At 40.3% G+C, this 21,916-nt stretch overlaps 1 protein-coding gene across 5 annotated transcripts in view; it reads right to left on the minus strand.

Annotated features, from left to right (window-relative positions):
- Nucleotides 1-21,916, minus strand: part of CFH (complement factor H) — a 127,112-nt gene that overhangs the window by 74,996 nt on the left and 30,200 nt on the right. For 3 of the 5 annotated variants that reach the window (XM_021081845.2, XM_021081843.2, XM_021081844.2), the window contains exon 1: nt 19,035-19,198. The exons of 1 other annotated variant lie outside the window; for it this stretch is intronic. In XM_021081845.2, coding sequence (XP_020937504.2) covers nt 19,035-19,092 — 58 coding nt within the window. In that variant the 5' untranslated portion in view covers nt 19,093-19,198. 5 annotated transcript variants of the gene reach the window in all.

Raw genomic sequence — 21,916 nt, forward strand, 5'->3', positions numbered from 1 at the left:
AATTGGACAACCACATGTAAATCAATGAAACTGGAACATACCCTCACACCATGCACAAAATAAATTCAAAATGGCTTAAAGACTTAAACCTAAGACAAGACACCATCAAACTCCTAGAAGAGAACATAGGCAAATCACTCTCTGACATCAACCATACAAAGTTTCCTTAGGTCAGTCTCCCAAGGCAACAGAAATAAAAGCAAAAATAAACTAATAGGACCTAATCAAATTGACAAGCTTTTGCACAGCAAAGGAAACCATAAAAAAAAAAAAAAAAGACAACCTACTGAATGGGAGAAAAAAGTTTCAAACGATGCAACTGAAAAGGCCTGACTCTCTAAAACATACAAACAACTTATACAACTCGACAGGAAAAAAACCCAACAACCCAACTGAAAAATGGGCAAAAGACCGGAATAGACATTTTGACAAAGAAGATATACAGATGGACAATAAGCACATGAAAAAATGCTCAACATCACTGATTATTAGAGAAATGCAAATCAAAAGTTCTATGAGGTCCCACCTCACACCTGTCAGGATGGCCATCGTTAACAAATCAACAAATAACAAATGCTGGAGGGGGTGTGGAGAAAAGGGAACCCTGCTACACTGTTGATGGGAATGTAAATTGGTACAACCGCTATGGAGAACAGTATGGAGGTACCTCAGAAAACTAAATATAAAACTACCATATGACCCAGCAATCCCACTCTTGGGCATGTATCTGGACAAAACTTTCCTTGAAAAAGACACGTGCACCTGTATGTTCATTGCAGCACTATTCACAATAGCCAAGACATGGGAACAACCTAAATGTCCATCTACAGATGAATGGGTTAAGAAGATGTATATACATACAATGGAATACTACTCAGCCATTAAAAAGAACAAACTAATGCCATTTGCAGCAACATAGATGGAACTAGATTCACATACTAAGTGAAGTACGTCAAAAAGAGAAAGACAGACACAATATGACATCACTTACACCTGGAATCTAATATGTGGCCCAAATGAACTTTCCACAGAAAAGAAACTCATGGACTTGGAGAAAAGACTTGTGGTTGCCAAGGGGAGGGGAGGGAGTAGGATGGACTGAGAGTCTAGAGTTGATAGATGCAAACTATTGCACTTGGAGTGGCTAAGCAATAGCACAGGGAACTATATCCAGTTACTTGTGATGGAACACGATGGAGGCTGATGTGAGAAAAAGAATATATATACATTTTTAAAAAAAATGCTCATGTAAATTTACAAATAATTTCGACCTGAAAAAGCACCCGAAAGCAATAATGAAAGATTTGCTGAGATATTTATGTATAAGATGTTTATTCCAATATTTTATAGTGGATAAATTGAAAAATGTTAAAGATATTAATACTGTCAAATTATCATATATTCACCTGAGGAAACATTTTCTGGCTTTTAAAAGTTGTGTTGTGGAGCATATTTAACACACATGTGAGGGGGGAAGGTAGCATAGACTTTCAGTTTCTAGTGAAGTTAGATCAGGGATCAGAATGATTAGAGTTAAAGCTACCTTTTCAACAGCAATAACAGAAACCAGAAGATGTTAACTGATCACTCCAATTTGCACAAAGCAATCACTCTCTATCCTGTATTTTCTATAAGGAAATAATTTTTAAAAATTCAAGATTTCGACGAATAAAGTTTGAGTGAATTTCCATCCTAGATTAATATTAAAGGAAAACAAGAGGTGTACTTCAGGAAAAGGAACATGATTCCAGATATAAGGTTTATTATGAAAGAACAAAAAAAATAGCACTTAAATAAATCTAAGTGAGTACTGACTAGGAAACAATAAAACTTTAGTCTTTCCTGATTTTAAATACATACATATTCACATATATAAAATATATAAAATGATAACTATGTGTTAATTGAAAGAACAGGACATAAAATTAAGGATATAACTTTAAGACTCACAGTGTCCAGAAGAATGGAACGCTGTTAATCAGCTGTGGCAGCTTTTATGAGGGATCAGCTTGGCAAAGCATCCATCGCTTTATTTAATCAAACAGTAATCTAGATACTGCTGATTAGGTATGTGCCCAGATATCACCTTAAGTCATTAATTTTATTTTTTTATTTTTTTTTTATTTTATTTTTTTTTTTTTTTTTTTTTTTTTTTTTTTATTAAATTTTATTTTATTTTCCCACTGTACAACAAGGGGGTCAGGTTATCCTTACATGTATACATTACAATTACAGTTTTTCCCCCCACCATTTCTTCTGTTGCAACATGAGTATCTAGACATAGTTCTCAATGCTATTCAGCGGGATCTCCTTGTAAATCTATTCTACGTTGTGACTGATAAGCCCAAGCTCCCGATCCCTCCCACTCCCTCCCTCTCCCATCAGGCAGCCACAAGTCTCTTCTCCAAGTCCATGATTGATTTTCTTTTCTGAGGAGATGTTCATTTGTGCTGGATATTAGATTCCAGTTATAAGTGATGTCATATGGTATTTGTCTTTGTCTTTCTGGCTCATTTCACTCAGGATGAGATTCTCTAGTTCCATCCATGTTGCTGCAAATGGCATGATGTCATCCTTTTTAATGGCTGAGTAGTATTCCATCGTGTATATATACCACATCTTCCGAATCCAATCCTCTGTCGATGGACATTTGGATTGTTTCCATGTCCTGGCTATTGTGAATAGTGCTGCAATGAACATGCGGGTGCATGTGTCTCTTTTAAGTAGAGCTTTGTCCGGATAGATGCCCAAGAGTGGGATTGCAGGGTCATATGGAAGTTCTATGTATAGATTTCTAAGGTATCTCCAAACTGTTCTCCATAGTGGCTGTACCAGTTTACATTCCCACCAACAGTGCAGGAGGGTTCCCTTTTCTCCACAGCCCCTCCAGCACTTGTTATTTGTGGATTTATTAATGATGGCCATTCTGACTGGTGTGAGGTGGTATCTCATGGTAGTTTTGATTTGCATTTCTCTTATAATCAGCGATGTTGAGCATTTTTTCATGTGTTTGTTGGCCATCTGTATATCTTCTTTGGAGAAATGTCTATTCAGGTCTTTTGCCCATTTTTCCATTGATTGATTGGTTTTTTTGCTGTTGAGTTGTATAAGTTGCTTATATATTCTAGAGATTAAGCCCTTGTCAGTTGCATCATTTGAAACTATTTTCTCCCATTCTGTAAGTTGTCTTTTTGTTTTCTTTTGGGTTTCCTTTGCTGTGCAAAAGCTTTTCAGTTTGATGAGGTCCCATGGGTTTATTTTTGCTCTAGTTTCTATTGCTTTGGGAGACTGACCTGAGAAAATATTCATGATGTTGATGTCAGAGAGTGTTTTGCCTATGTTTTCTTCTAGGAGTTTGATGGTGTCCTGTCGTATATTTAAGTCTTTCAGCCATTTGGAGTTTATTTTTGTGCATGGTGTGAGGGTGTGTTCTAGTTTCATTGCTTTGCATACAGCTGTCCAGGTTTCCCAGCAATGCTTGCTGAATAGACTTTCCTTTTCCCATTTGATGTTCTTGCCTCCCTTGTCAAAGATTAATTGACCATAGGTGTCAGGGTTAATTTCCAGATTCTCTATTCTGTTCCATTGGTCTGTCTGTCTGTTTTGATACCAGTACCACACTGTTTTGATGACTGTGGCTTTGTAGTATTTCTTGAAGTCTGGGAGAGTTATGCCTCCTGCTTGGTTTTTGTTTCTCAGGATTGCTTTGGCGATTCTGGGTCTTTTGTTGTTCCATATAAATGTTTGGATTGTTTGTTCTAGTTCTGTGAAAAATGTCATGGGTAATTTGATAGGGATTGCATTGAATCTGTAGATTGCTTTGGGTAGGATGGCCATTTTCACAATATTGATTTTTCCAATCCAGGAACATGGAATATCTTTCCATTTTTTTACATCTTCTTTGATTTCTTTGATTAAGGTTTTATAGTTCTCGGCATATAGGTCCTTTACCTCTTTGGTTAGGTGTATTCCGAGGTATTTGATTTTGTGAGGTACAATTTTAAAAGGTATCGTATTTTTGTATTCCTTTTCTAATGCTTCATTGCTGGTATACAGAAATGCAACTGACTTCTGAATGTTAATCTTATATCCTGCCACTTTGCTGAATTTATTAATCAGTTCAAGGAGTTTTGGGGTTGAGTCCTTAGGGTTTTCTAGGTATAGAATCATGTCATCTGCATACAGTGACAGTTTGATCTCTTCTCTTCCTATATGGATGCCTTTGATTTCTTTTGTTTGTCTAATTGCTGTGGCTAAGACTTCCAAAACTATGTTGAAGAGCAGTGGTGAGAGTGGGCATCCCTGTCTTGTTCCAGATTTGAGTGAGAAGGCTTTCAGTTTTTCCCCATTGAGGATTATATTTGCTGTGGGTTTATCATAAATGGCTTTGATTATATTCAGGAATGTTCCCTCTATACCCACTTTGGCGAGGGTCTTGATCATGAATGGATGTTGAACTTTGTCAAATGCTTTTTCTGCATCTATTGAGATGATCATATGATTTTTGACTTTTTTTTTGTTAATGTGGTGTATGATGTTGATTGATTTGCGTATGTTGAACCATCCTTGTGAACCTGGGATGAACCCAACCTGGTCATGGTGTATAATTTTTTTGATATGTTGTTGGATTCGGTTGGCTAAGATTTTGTTGAGAAGTTTTGCATCTATATTCATCAATGATATTGGGCGATAGTTTTCTTTTTTGGTGGTATCTCTGCCTGGTTTTGGAATGAGGGTGATGGTGGCCTCATAGAATGTCTTTGGGAGTATTCCTTCTTCTTCAACCTTTTGAAAGAGTTTAAGGAGGATGGGCACCAATTCCTCTTTATATGTTTGATAGAATTCACCTGTGAAGCCATCTGGTCCTGGGCTTTTATTTGTAGGGAGTGATTTTATGACCTCTTCAATTTCATTTCTAGTGATTGGTCTGTTCAGTTGGTCTGTTTCTGCTTGATTCAGTTTTGGCAGGCTGTAAGATTCTAGAAAATTGTCCATTTCTTCCAGATTGTCAAACTTATTGCCATATAGTTGTTCATAGTATTCTCTTATGGTTTTTTGTATTTCTGCTGTATCCGTTGTGATTTCTCCTTTTTCATTTATAATTTTGGTGATTTGGGTTCTTTCTCTCCTCTTTTTAGTGAGTCTGGCCAGGGGTTTATCAATTTTGTTCACCTTTTCAAAGAACCAGCTCTTGGTTTTATTAATTTTCTCTATTGTTTTTTGAGTCTCTATTTTATTGATTTCTTCTTTGATCTTTACAATTTCCTTCCTTCTGCTGACTTTAGGACTTCTTTGTTCTTCTTTTTCTAATTCATTTAGGTGGAGGGTTAAGTTGTCAATTTGGGATCTTTCTTCTTTTTTGAGAAAGGCCTGGATTGCTATAAATTTCCCTCTGAGCACTGCTTTCGCAGCATCCCATAGATTTTGAGAGGTTATGTCTTCATTATCATTTGTTTCAAGATAGTTTTTAATTTCCTTCTTGATTTCCTCATTGACCCATTGGTTTTTTAGTAGCATGTTGTTTAGTCTCCATGGAGTAGGTTTTTTCTCTTTCCTTTTCCCATGGTTGATTTCTAATTTCATGGCATTGTGGTCAGAGAAGATACTTGAGATAATTTCTATGCTCCTAAATTTATTGAGATTCGCTTTATGTCCCAATATGTGGTCGATTCTTGAGAATGTTCCATGAGCATTTGAGAAGAATGTGTATTCTGATTTTTTTGGATGTAGTGTCCTGAAGATATCAATTAAGTCTAACTTTTCTATTGTTTCCTTTAGGATCTCTGTTGCTTTATTGGTTTTCTGTCTAGAGGATCTGTCCATTGATGTGAGGGGGGTATTTAGGTCTCCTACTATGATTGTATTCTCATCAATATCTCCCTTTATGTCTGTTAATATTTGTTGTATGTATCTGGGTGCTCCTATGTTTGGGGCATATATGTTGATGATAGTAACATCCTCTCCTTGGATGGATCCCTTAATCATTAAATAGTGTCCTTCTTTGTCTTTCTTTATGTCTTTTGTTTTAAAGTCTATTTTGTCTGATATGAGCGTTGCAACTCCTGCTTTTCTGTCATGTCTATTGGCATGAAATACTTTTCCCCAGCCTTTCACTTTCAATCTATATGTATCTTTTGTCCTAAGGTGAGTTTCTTGTAGGCAGCATATTGAAGGTTTTTGCCGTTTTATCCACTCAGCCATTCTGTGTCTTTTGATTGGGGCATTCAGTCCATTGACATTTAAGGTGATAATTGATAGATGATTATTTATTGCCATTTGATCCTCGTGTTCCAGTTGATTCTATGGTTCTCCATTCTTCTTTTTTTTTTTTTTTTGGTTGGATGGTCTCCTGTTATTATCTGCTTGAGTGTATTTTTTTTTTTCATTTTTTGCAAATGCAATATTTGGTTTTGGCTTGTGGTTGCCCTGTTTTTTAAGTATGCTAACCCCTTCCCATAATTGTGTGTTTTAGCCTGATGGTCCTGTAAGTTCAAACACTTCATTATTATATTAAAATTAAGAAGAGAGACATACATACAAACAAAAAGGATTATTTACCTCCTAACATCCCTTGCCCACATTTTATGGTTTTGATGACTCTTTTATTTTTTTCTTTTTAATTTTATTTTGTTTGAAGCATGTTCATGATTAAATCTGTATGCTGGCTTATTTGAGTGACTGCTCTCTGATTGTATCTTCCTCAGTCCTAGTTCTTCCTCTTCTTCTTCTTCTTCTTTTTTTTTTTTTTTCTTTTCTTTTTTCTTCCCTTTCCTTCCTTTCTTTTTGGTTTAGAGAAGCCCTTTCAATATTTCCTTTAACCTGGGTTTTGTGTTGCTGTATTCTTTAAGTTTTTGTTTGTTGGGAAAAATTTTTATTTCCCCTTCTATTTTAAATGATATTCTTGCTGGATAAAGTATTCTAGGTTGCATATTTTTTCCTTTGAGCACTTTAAATATCTCTTGCCATTCCCTCCTGGCCTGTAGTGTTTCTGTAGAGAAATCAGCTGATATTCTTATGGGGGTTCCCTTGTAGGTAACATTCTGTTTTTCTCTTGCTGCCTTTAGGATCCTCTCTTTATCACTAACTTTTGCCATTTTTATTATGATGTGTCTTGGTGTGGGTCTGTTTGGGTTCAGTTTGTTTGGGGCCCTCTGTGCTTCTTGTATCTTGAATCCAGTATCCTTTAGATTTGGGAAGTTTCCAGCGATAATTTCTTCAAATATATTTTCCATTCCTTTATCTTTTTCTACTCCTTCTGGAATTCCTATTATGCGTAGATTGGCCCGTTTTATATTATCCCATAGGTCTCTTATATTGCTTTCCAGTTTTTTGATTCGGTTTTCTGTCTGTTGACCAGATTGAGTGATTTCCATTATTCTATCTTCCATATCACTGATTCGTTCTTCTGCATTATTCATTCTGGTTTTTACTGCCCCTAGTTCAGTTTGCATCTCTGCAAATGAATGTTCTAGTTTTTCTTGGCTCCTCCTTATATTTTCTAGCTCCTTTCTGAGGGTATCTGCATTGCTGTTCATATCTTCTCTTAATTCCTTCAGTATTTTCACTATTTCTCTTTTGAACTCCAGGTCTGTCAGACTGCAGAGATCAGTTTCATTGTTGACTGTTTTAGGTGAGTTCTCCTGTTGGTTTGACTGGGGGTGGTTTCTCAGCTTCTTCATCTTGCTTGTTGTCTTCTTTCTCCTGAGGGAGTTGTACTCTCTGTTATCGGGTAGTGTTTGCCTTGTCACTGCCCTGGAATATTTCCTGAGGGCTGTCGTTGTTGGTCAATCTTTTTTTGAGGCAGTGTGGCTTTTCTGGAGTGTTGATGGGACTAACAGTGTTTCTTTGAAGCAAAGGAGGACTTCCTGAGGGCAGACAGGACTGGGAGGTCCACCCCACGATGGTAGCAGATTTCACTTGGTTCTCAGCACCCCCTGGGGTCTTGGGCGGGTAGCAGGGCCCTTGGAGACTCAAGAGGTTCCTCCCCAGGGCAGCCCGACTCAGAAAGACCGTCTGAGATCTTTTCCCGATTCCGCCAGGCTTGTTGCAGCTTTTCTGGGCTGCAGGGGGTCCTGCCTGGAGCTGGCAGTCCTATGCAGCTGGTCCACTAGGTCTCAGCACCCCTTGGGGTCTTGGGCGGGTAGCAGGGCCTTTGGAGACTCAAGAGGCTCCTCCCCAGAACAGCCCGACTCAGAAAGACCGTCTGAGATCTTTTCCCAAGTCGGCCAGGCTTGTTGCAGCTTTTCTGGGCTGCAGGGGGTCCTGCCTGGAGCTGGCAGTCCTATGCAGCTGGTCCACTAGGTCTCAGCACCCCCTGGGGTCTTGGGCGGGTAGCAGGGCCCTTGGAGACTCAAGAGGCTCCTCCCCAGGACAGCCCGACTCAGAAAGACCGTCTGGGATCTTTTCCCAAGTCGGCCAGGCTTGTTGCAGCTTTTCTGGGCTGCAGGGGGTCCTGCCTGGAGCTGGCAGTCCTATGCAGCTGGTCCACTAGGTCTCAGCACCCCCTGGGGTCTTGGGCAGGTAGCAGGGCCCTTGGAGGCTCAAGAGGCTCCTCCCCAGGACAGCCCGACTCAGAAAGACCGTCTGAGATCTTTTCCCGATTCGGCCAGGCTTGTTGCAGCTTTTCTGGGCTGCAGGGGGTCCTGCCTGGAGCTGGCAGTCCTATGCAGCTGGTCCACTAGGTCTCAGCACCCCCTGGGGTCTTGGGCGGGTAGCAGGGCCCTTGGAGACTCAAGAGGCTCCTCCCCAGGACAGCCCGACTCAGAAAGACCGTCTGGGATCTTTTCCCAAGTCGGCCAGGCTTGTTGCAGCTTTTCTGGGCTGCAGGGGGTCCTGCCTGGAGCTGGCAGTCCTATGCAGCTGGTCCACTAGGTCTCAGCACCCCCTGGGGTCTTGGGCGGGTAGCAGGGCCCTTGGAGGCTCAAGAGGCTCCTCCCCAGGACAGCCCGACTCAGAAAGACCGTCTGAGATCTTTTCCCGATTCGGCCAGGCTTGTTGCAGCTTTTCTGGGCTGCAGGGGGTCCTGCCTGGAGCTGGCAGTCCTATGCAGCTGGTCCACTAGGTCTCAGCACCCCCTGGGGTCTTGGGCGGGTAGCAGGGCCCTTGGAGGCTCAAGAGGCTCCTCCCCAGGACAGCCCGACTCAGAAAGACCGTCTGAGATCTTTTCCCGATTCGGCCAGGCTTGTTGCAGCTTTTCTGGGCTGCAGGGGGTCCTGTCTGGAGCTGGCAGTCCTATGCAGCTGGTCCACTAGGTCTCAGCACCCCCTGGGGTCTTGGGCGGGTAGCAGGGCCCTTGGAGGCTCAAGAGGCTCCTCCCCAGGACAGCCCGACTCAGAAAGACCGTCTGAGATCTTTTCCCGATTCGGCCAGGCTTGTTGCAGCTTTTCTGGGCTGCAGGGGGTCCTGCCTGGAGCTGGCAGTCCTATGCAGCTGGTCCACTAGGTCTCAGCACCCCTTGGGGTCTTGTGCGGGTAGCAGGGCCCTTGGAGACTCAAGAGGCTCCTCCCCAGGACAGCCCGACTCCGAAAGACCGTCTGAGATCTTTTCCCGATTCGGCCAGGCTTGTTGCAGCTTTTCTGGGCTGCAGGGGGTCCTGCCTGGAGCTGGCAGTCCTATGCAGCTGGTCCACTAGGTCTTAGCACCCCCTAGGGTCTTGGGCGTGTAGCAAGGCCCTTGGAGACTCAAGAGGCTCCTCCCCGGGGGAGCCCGTCTCAGAAAAACCGTCAGAGAATTAGGTCGATCTATTCACGGCCTGGCTAGGCTTGTTCTAGCTTTTCTGGGCTGCAGGCCTTTTTTAGGGGGCTGGTGGTGTTTGGTGCTGCTCTGTGGAAGTGTAGCCCCTCCAAAGGGCAAGCAGGCCTGTGCAGGGAGAGCCCCTGCGGTGGTAGGCTCAGGCAATTGTTGAGGCCAGCCCTCCTGGATGGCAGGCAGCCCCAGGTTCGGCGAGAGCGTAGGGGGTGGTGGGGGTGGGGGGAGGGAATGCACTGGGAAGCACAGCTTTCTGCTAGCTAGCGGGCCTGTAAGCTTGTTGTGGCGTGGGGGGTATTCTATGGGGACCCACCCCTTCTTCTCTCCCCTCCCCAGCACTGGCGCAGACCAGGCTCTTCTCCCAGGTTCCCTCTGAGGCGGCTTTCCACTTCCCCGCCCCTAGAGTATTGCTCCCTTCCTCTGCGACAGCTTTGTTTTCTAGTCTCCCAGGCAGTCTCTGCCCCGTCAAATGGTTTAGAGACCTCCCAAGCAGTTTCCGCTCTTCCCCGCCCCCCTAGCCCGGGGACTAATCTCTGGAGCCGAGGTCTCGGTGCCCAGCCCCCCCCCCCAGGCGTCCCCCGGCCCTTTCTTGGGGACTAACCTTCGGAGGCGAGGTCTCGGTGCCCAGCCCCAACCCAGGCGTCCCCGGCCCCCTCTCGGGGACCAACCTTCAGAGCTGAGGTCTCGGTGCCCAGCCCCCACCCAGGCGTCCCCCGGCCCTTTCCCGGGGACTAACCTCTGGAGCCGAGGATTCGGTGCCCAGCCCCCACCCAGGCGTCTCAATTTTTGGTGACTGTGCCCGTAGTTCAGATGGTCCGTTGGGTTCTTGATCGTTTTTCCGTACTCCAACTTACTGCTACACTCTTCTCTGCATCTGGAGATTCCTCCGGTTCGTTTGATCTTTCGCCCGGTAGGTGACTTTCCAGGGTGCGGGATCCCTTTCCCCTCCGCAGTTCCCTTTCGGGAGCGCCCGTCCCGCTCGGATTCACCTTCTCTCACTCTCCTCTTTTCTCCCGTTCTGCCCAATAATGTCACGAATTTCTTGCCGTTATTGGAGATTAGGTTCCTCTGCCAGCGATTGGTTGTTGTTCTGTGCGAGTCATTTCTTCTGTAGATGTGCTTTTTTTGTTGTGTTTGTGGGAGAGGGCGAGCGTGTCCCCCTACTCCTCCGCCATCTTGTCCTCTCTAAGTCATTAATTTTAAACAAGGTGATTATGCTGGATAATATGTGTAATTTGTGTGGGCCTGATTAAATCACTTGAATGGTTTTAAAAGCATAGCGGAGCCTAATCCAAAAAAGAGAAGAAATTCTACTGTTGACCACAGCTTCCTTGCCTGTGTTTTTCCCTCTAGACAGCCTGCCCAATGGATCTTAGATCTGCTTGTCCACAATTGCCGTGGACAATTTCTTGTCTTGTAATAGAGCTCTCTTTCAGTAGGCAGTTGAATGAACAGATAGATAGATAGATGGATAGATAGATTAGATAGATAGGTGACCAATTTTTACTGATTATTTTTCTCTGGTGGTACCCTGATGAATAAATTAGCATTAGGAGTTCCCGTCGTGGCACAGTGGCTAACGAATCCGACTAGGAGCCATGAGGTTGCGGGTTCGATCCCTGCCCTTACTCAGTGGGTTAACGATCCGGCGTTGCCGTGAGCTGTGGTGTAGGTTGCAGACGTGGCTCGGATCCCGTGTTGCTGTGGCTCTGGTGTAGGCCGGCGGCTACAGCTCCGATTAGACCCCTAGCCTGGGAACCTCCATATGCCACAAGAGCAGCCCAAGAAATGGCAAAAAGAAAAAAAAAAAAAAAAAAAAAAAAAGCATGAAACCTTGATAAGAACAAATGTTTTTAAGTGTCAAAATTATAGAAGCAAGAATTGAGATTAAAAGCTTCCAGCCTGCTTGACTGGAAAAGATAAAATAACAAAAAATGACTAAATCAAAAGATGGTAAGCTCAGAGAGGAAAAAATACAGAAAAAGGGGATTGGGTATTAGGCTCTATCTCAAACATATCAGTGATTTCATTGTCTAGAAATGGGATTAAATGCTCCAGTTCAAGATCAACGGTTTTTTTCTAAATTAGAATCAGATGCTTTCACTCCCATGTTCACTGTGGCATTACTCAGAATAGCCAAGATGTGGAAATAACCTAGTCGCTCCTTGACAGATGAGCGGATAAAGAATTACTATGTATACATATAATGGAATATGATTCAGCCACTTGTGTGGGCTTTCATATGCACTAATTTTTCTCTGACGTTTTTGCAAATTCTTAGCACATTTGTTGGGAAACTTTGTAATCGAGGATTCCACATTGGTTTATTTCTAAAATTTAGGTAAACATACTTTTACTCCACTAGATGGTAGTAATGCCCTATCATAAAGCAGCACCTGCAGCTCTTCCAACCCACCTCTCCCCAAAAGCCCTAGTTTTTGGTTTTGTTTTTCTCAACGTAATATCCATGTTTTTACATAAAAATTTTGTGTTTAACTACAGGCTAATGTGTGTGTATTTCCACTTCTGAAATTCAAATCCAATTCATGCATTTAGATTACAGGAAAAATTAAATTTCACATATAGATGCCAATGTGAGTAGAGAACTACTTTTCACTAATGTATTAACATTTTGATACATTTAGTTCCTATCCTGTTATTGAGCTAATGAGAAGGAGAAGTAATACAGTTCCATCAGTTTATTTGATTTAAATGATTTTTATTAAGGTAATGCATCTACCTGAAGAGTAATACATTTATCCTTCTGTCAATTGCTGTCAACAATCAGACAAGAAAGACAAGGATACAACTCTTTCAGGTAATCTTTCTACCCACTTCTCAAAATTTCCACTCGGTGTATCCATATTTACTATGTATAAAGAGTTCTCATAGTGATTACACTTTTCACTTCAAATCATACTTAAAACTGGTGCTTTGTCCATGAACTTTAAAGGGCATCTCTTGACTCTGTAAGAAAAAGATGGTATTACCCCTATTTCACTTTCCCATCTTTTCACTGCCTTCTACAAAATCTTAGTTCTGATGCTCATCATCTGTAGCTTAACTACATGACCCAACCTGCTAATCAGTCCCTCAGTGCCCCGCTCCCATTCACCACAAGTGATTTCTGCAGATTTGGTCATGTCTCTCCTGGGATTAAAATTTTCCTACAACTTCTCCTTATAGGACTCCTTTCCTTGACTTGGGCACCAGTACGTGGCTCTTGCCATTGTCTCTGATTTCATCCTGTCACCTCTACCATTTATTAATTGTGCCAAAGCCACCCTGGTTTGATTGTTTGTATTTAGTTGAGCATCTCAAATATATTTTTTCCCTTATGCCTTTTGCACATCATGTTCTCTCCTCCTCAAATACATTGACTGCAGACTTTGGTGGCTGGTTTTGTTTTATCTTTCAGGTTCTGCTCAAATATCACTTCCTCCAGTGAAGCACTTATCTCTAGGTTCCAAGACCAGCTGGGCTAAATCTCTACACCCCACTTCTCTATCTCTCTCATTTTCCCTCAGCCCCTACTTCACTTCCTTCACAACTAGTTCAGTGGTTCATAGTTGCATTTACATTTACTAGGATTTCATCTGTCCTGACATCAAAATGTAACCTCCCTGAGAATATGGACTGTCAAGACCATTTTGGGGATTCAAGAAAGGGAAGAAAAACAACACACGCTATACTCAACTTTACCTGTAGTCCTTGTGCAAGTTCAACTGATTAAACAATTGGAAATACGGGAGATGACTGGAGTCCTCTGGTTTTACAGAACCACTTTGGTCCTTTTTATACACCCTTGAATTTCCTCTTGGTCATCCTCATCTGGTTAACTCCTATTCAAACTTCAAAACCCACCCAACATGTCATCACAACCCTGACACATTTCTCTCTCTCTTCATCGCACCTCTTACAAACCAACTCTTCGATACCACCCTACTCTTTCCTTTCATTCCAGTTTGAGTTTATTGTCTTCCCCAAGTGATCCTATGATGTTTTTGTTTATCTCCATCAAAATACTTTATATAATAAAATACAATATATTAGTCAAATACATTAATTGTCCCTTTTGTTTTGCCTCCTAAATGAGCTCCTTTTGGAAGGTGTTTGTCATAATACGTGGCACTTAGTAGTCACCAAAAAAAAAATGATCATCGAATAAACAAAGTAATGAAAGAATGCAAAGCTATTTCAGAGCCTTTCCATGATATATAACCTGGGGGAAAACCATCATAGATGGCAGCAAATGTAAGAAGATAAGACATGGAGAAAGACAAAAAAAAAAAAAGTATGATATCACTAATACTTGCAATCTAATATATGGCACCAATGAACCTATCTACAGAAAAGAAACAAACTCAGGGACATGGAGAACAGACTTGTGGTTGCCAAAGGGGAGAAGGAGGCAGTGGGATGGTCTGGGAGTCTGGTGTTAGTAGATGGAAACTATTGCATTTGGAGTGGATGAGCAACAAGACCCTGCTGTACAGCACAGGGAACTGTATCTGGTCACTCGTGATGGAACACGATGGAGGATAATGTGTGTATACACACACACACAGTCATATATATATGACTGAGTCACTTTGCTGTACAGCAGTAACTGACAGAACATTGTAAATGAACTACAATAAAAAAATGAGAACAGATATTTAGTATGCTTAAACCTCTGTTTTATGAACCCAAGAAACTAACATCTGTAATTCCATTCTACATCTTGTCTAAGTTTGAATTTATATTAGTCAGAAATCATCTGTTACTTTAGCTCAAAAAAACTCTGAGGAACCTTTGAAGGAACATTTCTATAATCACTTTTCTATCTATTACATTTCTGGTTAACAAAGTTTGTGAGAAACTTGGCTCTCTCGGTTAAGATGTCAAAGCAAATAAAAGTGCTCTGTGAAATCTTTTTTGTCCCTTTCCTTTTATTATTTTTGGGATTTTTTTTTCCTGTTCCATTATTTTGCTTTCGTGAGCCATTTTGGTAACGTTTCCTTATACTCTTACGCTAAAAGGTAACACTTCATTTTTTCAATGACATCATGTCCTTTCTGTGCACTGTGTGTTCTGAGTCTGCTTAAAGCCAGTAGGAAATGGGTAAACTGCACTTTAGTTAAGTGGCCTTGGGACAGACTGGCTGGCAGTATCTCCCAGGCAGGCAGGTGGGGGATGATGTGTGGGGTGAGGAGGAGGAGGCAGCAGAGCTGGGAAGAAGGAAAATTGGCAAAGGCTGTAGAACGATCAGAGATTGAGGGAATAAAAATAGGTCAATTTAGGCTGAAGCTCAAGCCCCAGCAGCCATAGGCCAACATGAAGAATCCAGCAACCTGAGCTTCTGCTTATATTTGCATATTTACTTCCAGTGCGGAAATTTTAGCAATACTTAAAGAATTCAGTTCTAGCTGAAATTTACATGCAGGCAAAAGAGGAGCATATACACGCCCGGGACAAGCCTAGGCTTAAAATCAGCAAGGCTGTCCCTCTCATGCCATTCTTGGGGGCATTTTCTTGGGCCCTTCTCTGAGCACCTGGCAGAGCACTTCCCCCACCAGCCCTTCCTTCCTGGGTGCACCTCATCTTCCAGAATTGCTTAGTCATGTTTTTACCTCCTCGTCATTCAGTTCTACCTTTCTCCACTAACATCACTGCATGCAACTTATCAACATAGAGTAATTCACAGTAAACTGTGGGGAATGATACTAAATTTAACTATCCCAACATACTTATATTCACAGTATTTGTCATTCCATATAAATTTCAGACTGGAAGAATTTATGGTATCATCAATATGTAAAATGTTTTAGAGAGAAGATACTGAAGACAGTTGGGCCATGGCTCTACCTTAAATCACACCATTATAGGTCCATTCTCACACTACTACCTCTAAAAATGTGGGGTGGGGTGGGGTGGAGAAGGGGGAATTCTTGTTTATCACATGAGAACTGAAATGTAGAATTCAGAATTATACGCCACTCTCACGAGTGTTCTGCATTAAAAACTACACATATGTTCACATCTATCTCTAGAGAAGAGTAATTTTCTGAATTTATAATTGATTCTTATGATCATAATATCAATTCTTTTATTTGTTTACTTATTTTAAAATTGTATTGGAGGATAGTTGACTTACAATGTATTAGTTTCAGGTGAACAGCAAAGTGAATTGGTTACATCTGTCTGTCTATCGATCGATCTATCGATAAATCTATCTACCTATCTTTCTTTCTTCCCTTATGGGTTACTACAAACGACTGAGTAGATTTCCCTGAGCTATACAGTAGGTTCTTGCTAATCGTCTGTTTTGTACAGTAGTGTGCATATATTATTCCCATCCTCCCAATTCCTTCCTCACCCCCCACAATTTCCCCTTTGGTAAGCATACATGTGGAATCTAATAAAAATGATGCAAAAGAACTTATTTTTAAAACAGAAACAAACACACAGATTTTAATTCTTCTTCTACTTTTTTTTTTTTTATATTAGAGTTAACTCATTCGAAATTGTCTTGGACTTGAAGCAATAGAATATTTTTTAAAAAGTTCTCTCTGTGTTGGAATAGAATCTCTTTTTGTTATGTAACATATTCCAGGTCCTGAAAGAACTTTTCTGCCCTTTAAACCTCAGAATTAGAAACCACGTATTTCTTTAAACAAATAGCCAGCATGTACTGAACATGTTTCAGCTGTGTTTTCATTTATTTATTTTTAATCTGCCCTGAATTTCTGGGCCATGGCTAATTTCGCAGAGTATATGCTTTCTGGACCTTGAATCTCAAAGGTCTTCCTGAAAAGCTTGGTTACAAGATATTCCAAAAAGCAGAAACTATGTAGTATAACCAAGGGGTTGTTATTCTAAACTTTGTAAATCTGACCAGATTCTTAGTAGCCTGGGGTGACTCTCCAGCCGTGCCTTTTACAAAGAAGCAACTCATGTTCCATTTCTATACAACTAGAAATGTTAAATGCAGACGACCTACTGTATTTAAACTCAAAGATACTAGGTCTCTAGTATCTTTTTAAAAAGGGAAGGAAAGTAGGCAATTGAGCTTATAAATTCTATCATGTTGACCTCTAGTCCTTTTTGGTAGCAAGTAGTATTTTTTGAGGAATGTTCACTATGCACAGCACAGAGACCATTTATGAAATGCTGAGATGCTGTAAGTATCTAGTTGAGGAGAGAAGACGCTGATAGTGTACACAACTGTCTTTTCTCCGTTTCTCACTTTCAGCATTCATCTTCCATTCAGTATTTCTCAGCCTCTATCTGTATTCCATCCTTATTTCTACGCGGGAGACAAAAACAGAGGCAGACGTTGACATATATATGGATATTTTTAATGATCAAGGCCACTCTGTTGAGTAAAGTTTCTGTGAGGTTGGGCTACAACGGTGGAACTGATGGGCATTTCAACGAACTTAGTTTCAGAAATATTTGGTAAATGAGGAATAAAATAGCAGTTCTATATCCAGTGAAAGGTGATATAATTTTTTCTCTATTAGCTTGTGCATTGTGTGTGCTTTTGTGAAAACTATGAGGCTCATAATTTTTGTGAAAATTATGAGCATTTAAGTGTTGCTTTAAATACTAAAGTTATACTTTAGGAAGTGGTCAGATTTATGGCCATTCTCACCATTATGTGTGTAGCACTAATGCCCAATTCACCAGCAGAAAACTGATGTCACCTTTAGACATACATTGATGAAATGTAAAAAAAAGCAAGTGAAATTAGCGGGAATCAATTAGGTAAGTGAGACGTTTACATCGCTATTATTAATTTTTTTATCACTTATACTTTGTGGTGTCCAATTTTAATCTCTATTTCAAATATGACTTTGTCATCACTGAAACAGTGTAACTAAACTTGGCAAGGATTCTTAGTTTTAAACATGACCAAGAAACAAAAGAAATCTTTTGTACATGATAAATGCAATCTACATAAGACCTCGGCAAACAATATGTTAGTTGTGAGGCACTAAAAGCATTCCTAAATTCGAGAAAAGACAAAAACACTTTAAAGAAAAGGATGTCTGCTGAGATTGGTAAGATTAACATTGTTCCAGAACTCTTTGCCAGTACAATCATACTTTGGTATATTGTGTCGTAATATCAGTTAGTATTATTTGTAACAGTTTTATGAACAGGGAAATGGCTGTATACCTAGTTAAGAAGGTGGCTGGATATAAGATTTACATGCTAAAAATCAAGCAAGAGCTTATTGTCATATATAACTGAAAAAGGCTCTATCTTTCAAAAAGCATTGAGCACATTTTGGAAAACCTAAAATGAAATTACTAAAGGATATAACTTAAAAAATATATCCGTCTTTATGTTTTAGATTGAAGTCCCTCAAAGACAGACGTTTTGTTTTATTTGTTAATATTCCTCACTGATTAGAGCCTGACTTGAAAGAGTCATCAATCAAAATGTATTGATTTGGTGAAAAATATTGGAAATTTATAATGATAACATTTAAAAAGTCCATCAAATATTTACTACACAATTAGTTACCTATCTTGAACTAGGAAATCAAATTTCCTCCAAGAAGAAACTATTTAATCCATTAAGAAAAGGTGATAGAACTAAATTATCCAGAAATTGTCTTACTGATATTAGAAACTCCTGCCTACACGCATAGTCACTACTAAAGGTTCTTCTAGGATAGCTTATACATAGCCATAGGGCAAAAAACCCAACTGAGCTACTTTTATAAAGGTTGCATAGTCGATTTTTTCAATTTCATATATTTTCATTCTAATGATACAGGTGACGCTCATCTCCAAGACTTTTAAGGCCATGGCAATATCAGTTGTAAACGATAAATAACTCTTTCTTTAGGAAGAGTTAACATCTCTATCTGAAACAACTCCAGTCACTGTGATTTGAAGGCTTTGACTGTCTAATTTATTTTCTGGTTCTATGGATGTTCACATAGTTCTCAGTACTTCTACACAAGGCATTCGGGTGAAAATTTTAAGCAAAAAAGAGTAAACTACACTTTACGATAATTACAAAGGCAATGATTTTGACATCTTACAGTTTTAAAAAATATTTATTAAAACATTTTCTGAAATTTCACATTAAAATTATGAGTAATCAGATATGCCATTCGAATAAGCTGCTTATCTTTTTTTAAACTGAACAGTGTCAAAAGCCTCTCACACACTAAGCTGCAGAACAGTAACTGGATCACATTTTCTAGACCAAATTTTTATCACCAAAAACCCACGCTAGCAAATGTCAGCAATATAGAAAAAAAAAGTCTTCTCTATTTTCACTCTTACCTTCTGCAACACAAACAGTCCACAATATTAGCCACACAAACTTTGCTGGACATCTCATTTTGGGGACCGTTCAGGGTACATCTAGGAGTTGAGTGTTCAACACTGTGTCAGGTTCTGCTCTGCTCAAAACTGTGAAAAGCGCAGGAAACTATTTGCTGCAAAAGGAAACTGAAACGCAGCTCTGGAATTAAAGGGACTGCTAGATGCCCCGCCCATCAGCAACTTCTGCAGAGTGGGGGAAAAAAAAAAAATCAGCGGCAAGCCCCAGCAGGGCCAGTGTTTGAACCTATTCTTCCTTCACTCCCACTGAAAGTTAATGCTGTGACCTGCCCTGGATTTGTTTTCATAAACCCAGGCGTGGTCTTCGTCGGAAGTGTGCAGGTGCTTGGAATGTGCTGGATCTCCAGTTATTCAACCCCCACGCAGATCTTTTGTGCGTAAACCTCAGAAGATTTTTAAAAAGTAAATAAAAGCTCTTTTAAAAATCATTTACAGAACCTGAGGTTAGGCAACACTTTCACAATCAAGACCCAGGCAACAGGAAAAAACTTTGCCAAGAATGTAGTGCTGGCTGCTTTGGGGGCCGGCTTTTCCTGAAAGTTCATGAAATTAATCTTTAGAGGATTGTGATAAAAATGTGTGAAGCAATAGGCTCAGTCTCCTTAGGCATGAATGAGTTTAGTCATTCAAAAATCAAGAAATTGAAATGCTGGGTTTTCTAAACTTTGTATTGAAATGCAGTATGCATAAAAAGACTCTAAGGGAAGACACACATGGTAAAAGCATCAAGGCCAAGAACAGCACTCTCTCAGGAAAGCCCCAGACCCCCTTTCAGTCACCCCCCCGCCTCTCCCCCTCCCACACAGCTGACCACAGGGAATAGATGTGCTCAGTTTTGTACTTTGTGTACATCAGATAATAAGATATTTATTCATTTGTTCTTGAAGCCTCCACTAAAACTATGTTTAGATTATTTAGCCACACTGTTGGATGTTGCTAGAGATTATTAACTCCTTGCTGTATGATAGTCACTTATTTGAATATACCACATGTATTTATCTGTGTGCCTGTCGGTGGGCATCTGGGTGGATTCTAGTTCAGAGGTGACGCTATGAAAATTATACTATAGTGTTTTCAGTAAACACGTCCTCATTTCCGACATACCTAGGAGTGGAATATTAGGACATGAGGGACGAATGTGTTTAGGTGTAACGGGTTACACCAGACATTTTTCCAAAGGATTATACTGACACTCCCATCAGCAAGTGTGTAAGTTGGTCCACACCCTTAGCTCGCTCACTGAAGTTTTCTGTCTCTGTAACTTTAGTCTTTCTGGTGAGCATAAAGCAGGGATTCTCTGTGGTTTTAATATGAATTTTCCTGATGAGGAATGAAGTTGAGTCCCTTTCATGCCACATTTGGTCCTTTAGCTGAGCTGCAGATGGTCTAAGCAACTGCTACTCTGATTTCCCCTTCATCAAACTTCCACTGAGTTGGTTGACACTACAGGCTTTAGAGGACTCAGCTAAGAAGTCTGGGAGAGAACACACTTGGTTGAATGCTAGCGAGGTATATTTTGCAGTCACACTTGTATAGTGTTTGGTAACTGGTGAACATCCAAGTGTAAGAATGGTTTCTAGGAATACTCCTATCACCCTCAGGCCAGATCAGCTGGCATCAGGGCACGAAGATGCAGGGCGGAAGACGTGGAACTTACGGCTACGTTCCAAAGTGCCTGGCACCAGAAGTATGTGGGTAATGAAGGAAAAACCATTCTTGAAAGTATGGTCACAATCATCAGAAGCGTAAAATTTTAAGTGGACGATTCAATTGTCTTCGACGCTTAGTAAAAATGAAAGGTTGCTGTTGTCACGCACGACGTATTGACCTCAGTGGAACCACCGTAACAGTTATATCTCGCAGTGAGGCACTGAGATCAGGCTGGTTCTCAACATCTCAGTTCAAAAAGTATTTAATATTCTTCATAGCCCAAGAACTCCTTTAGTGCCCTGAAATCTTACGGCTCATTATATCAGAAAAGCTTGACGCTTTGTCCAAAACTTGACAACAGTCCCCCAAATTTATAGGATGTTACAAACCATGAGTGGTGAACCTGAAAGGACTTTTCTAATACTTCATTAACAAGTAAGAAACTGAAATCAAACGTGCTAGGGAAAGAAAGAGTGAATTATTTTTTTACTTTATATTGAAAACATTAGAGAATTGTATTACGTGAAGACATAACCAAAAGAGTATTCAGCAAAAAATGTAAAAATTAAAAGTATCATAGAGTTGTATAATCTGTACATATTATGTTAGGCACTATATATATTATGTTGAGGTAATATACATGTTATATCATTTCTGGTTTTTACGATGTCTGTGATATTCATCAATTTTCTAAACTTTGTCATTTGTAACAATTCATTTCTAAATTTAATTTTCTTATTTCTAATTTTAAGCAAATATTTACTTTCAAATATGGATTTTTGTTTTCAGTTTGTGGTCTTTTTCTTAGAAAGTTCTGTCCAAATTGTATGTTGCATCCAAAAAAACTGGATCTTTCCTGATTAATATTAAAAGTGACAGGTAATAGCCAAGTCAGTCTGTTACTACAAAATCCATATCATCTTTAGGCCCCTTATGTAGTCCTAAAAACATATTTTAAAAAGACAAATATTTGTTCCATTGCTGTATCCTGAAACTAATCACTGTGTAACAATATTTGTTATTGGTTTGACATGGGCAGTTGGTAGCAATGGTTTCTGAACTATTATCCATAATGGCAGCTACAAACAACTTATTACTATGTAAATTTAGGAGTTCCCATTGTGGCACAGTGGAAACAAATCTGACTAGTAACCATGAGGTTGTGGGTTCAA

The sequence above is a fragment of the Sus scrofa genome, chromosome 10, assembly GCF_054392235.1.
Source record: "Sus scrofa isolate SSC_HxYL_T2T_F1_AM1 chromosome 10, Sscrofa_HxYL_maternal_Yorkshire_Landrace_v2.0, whole genome shotgun sequence".
Classification (NCBI taxonomy): Eukaryota; Metazoa; Chordata; class Mammalia; order Artiodactyla; family Suidae; genus Sus; species Sus scrofa.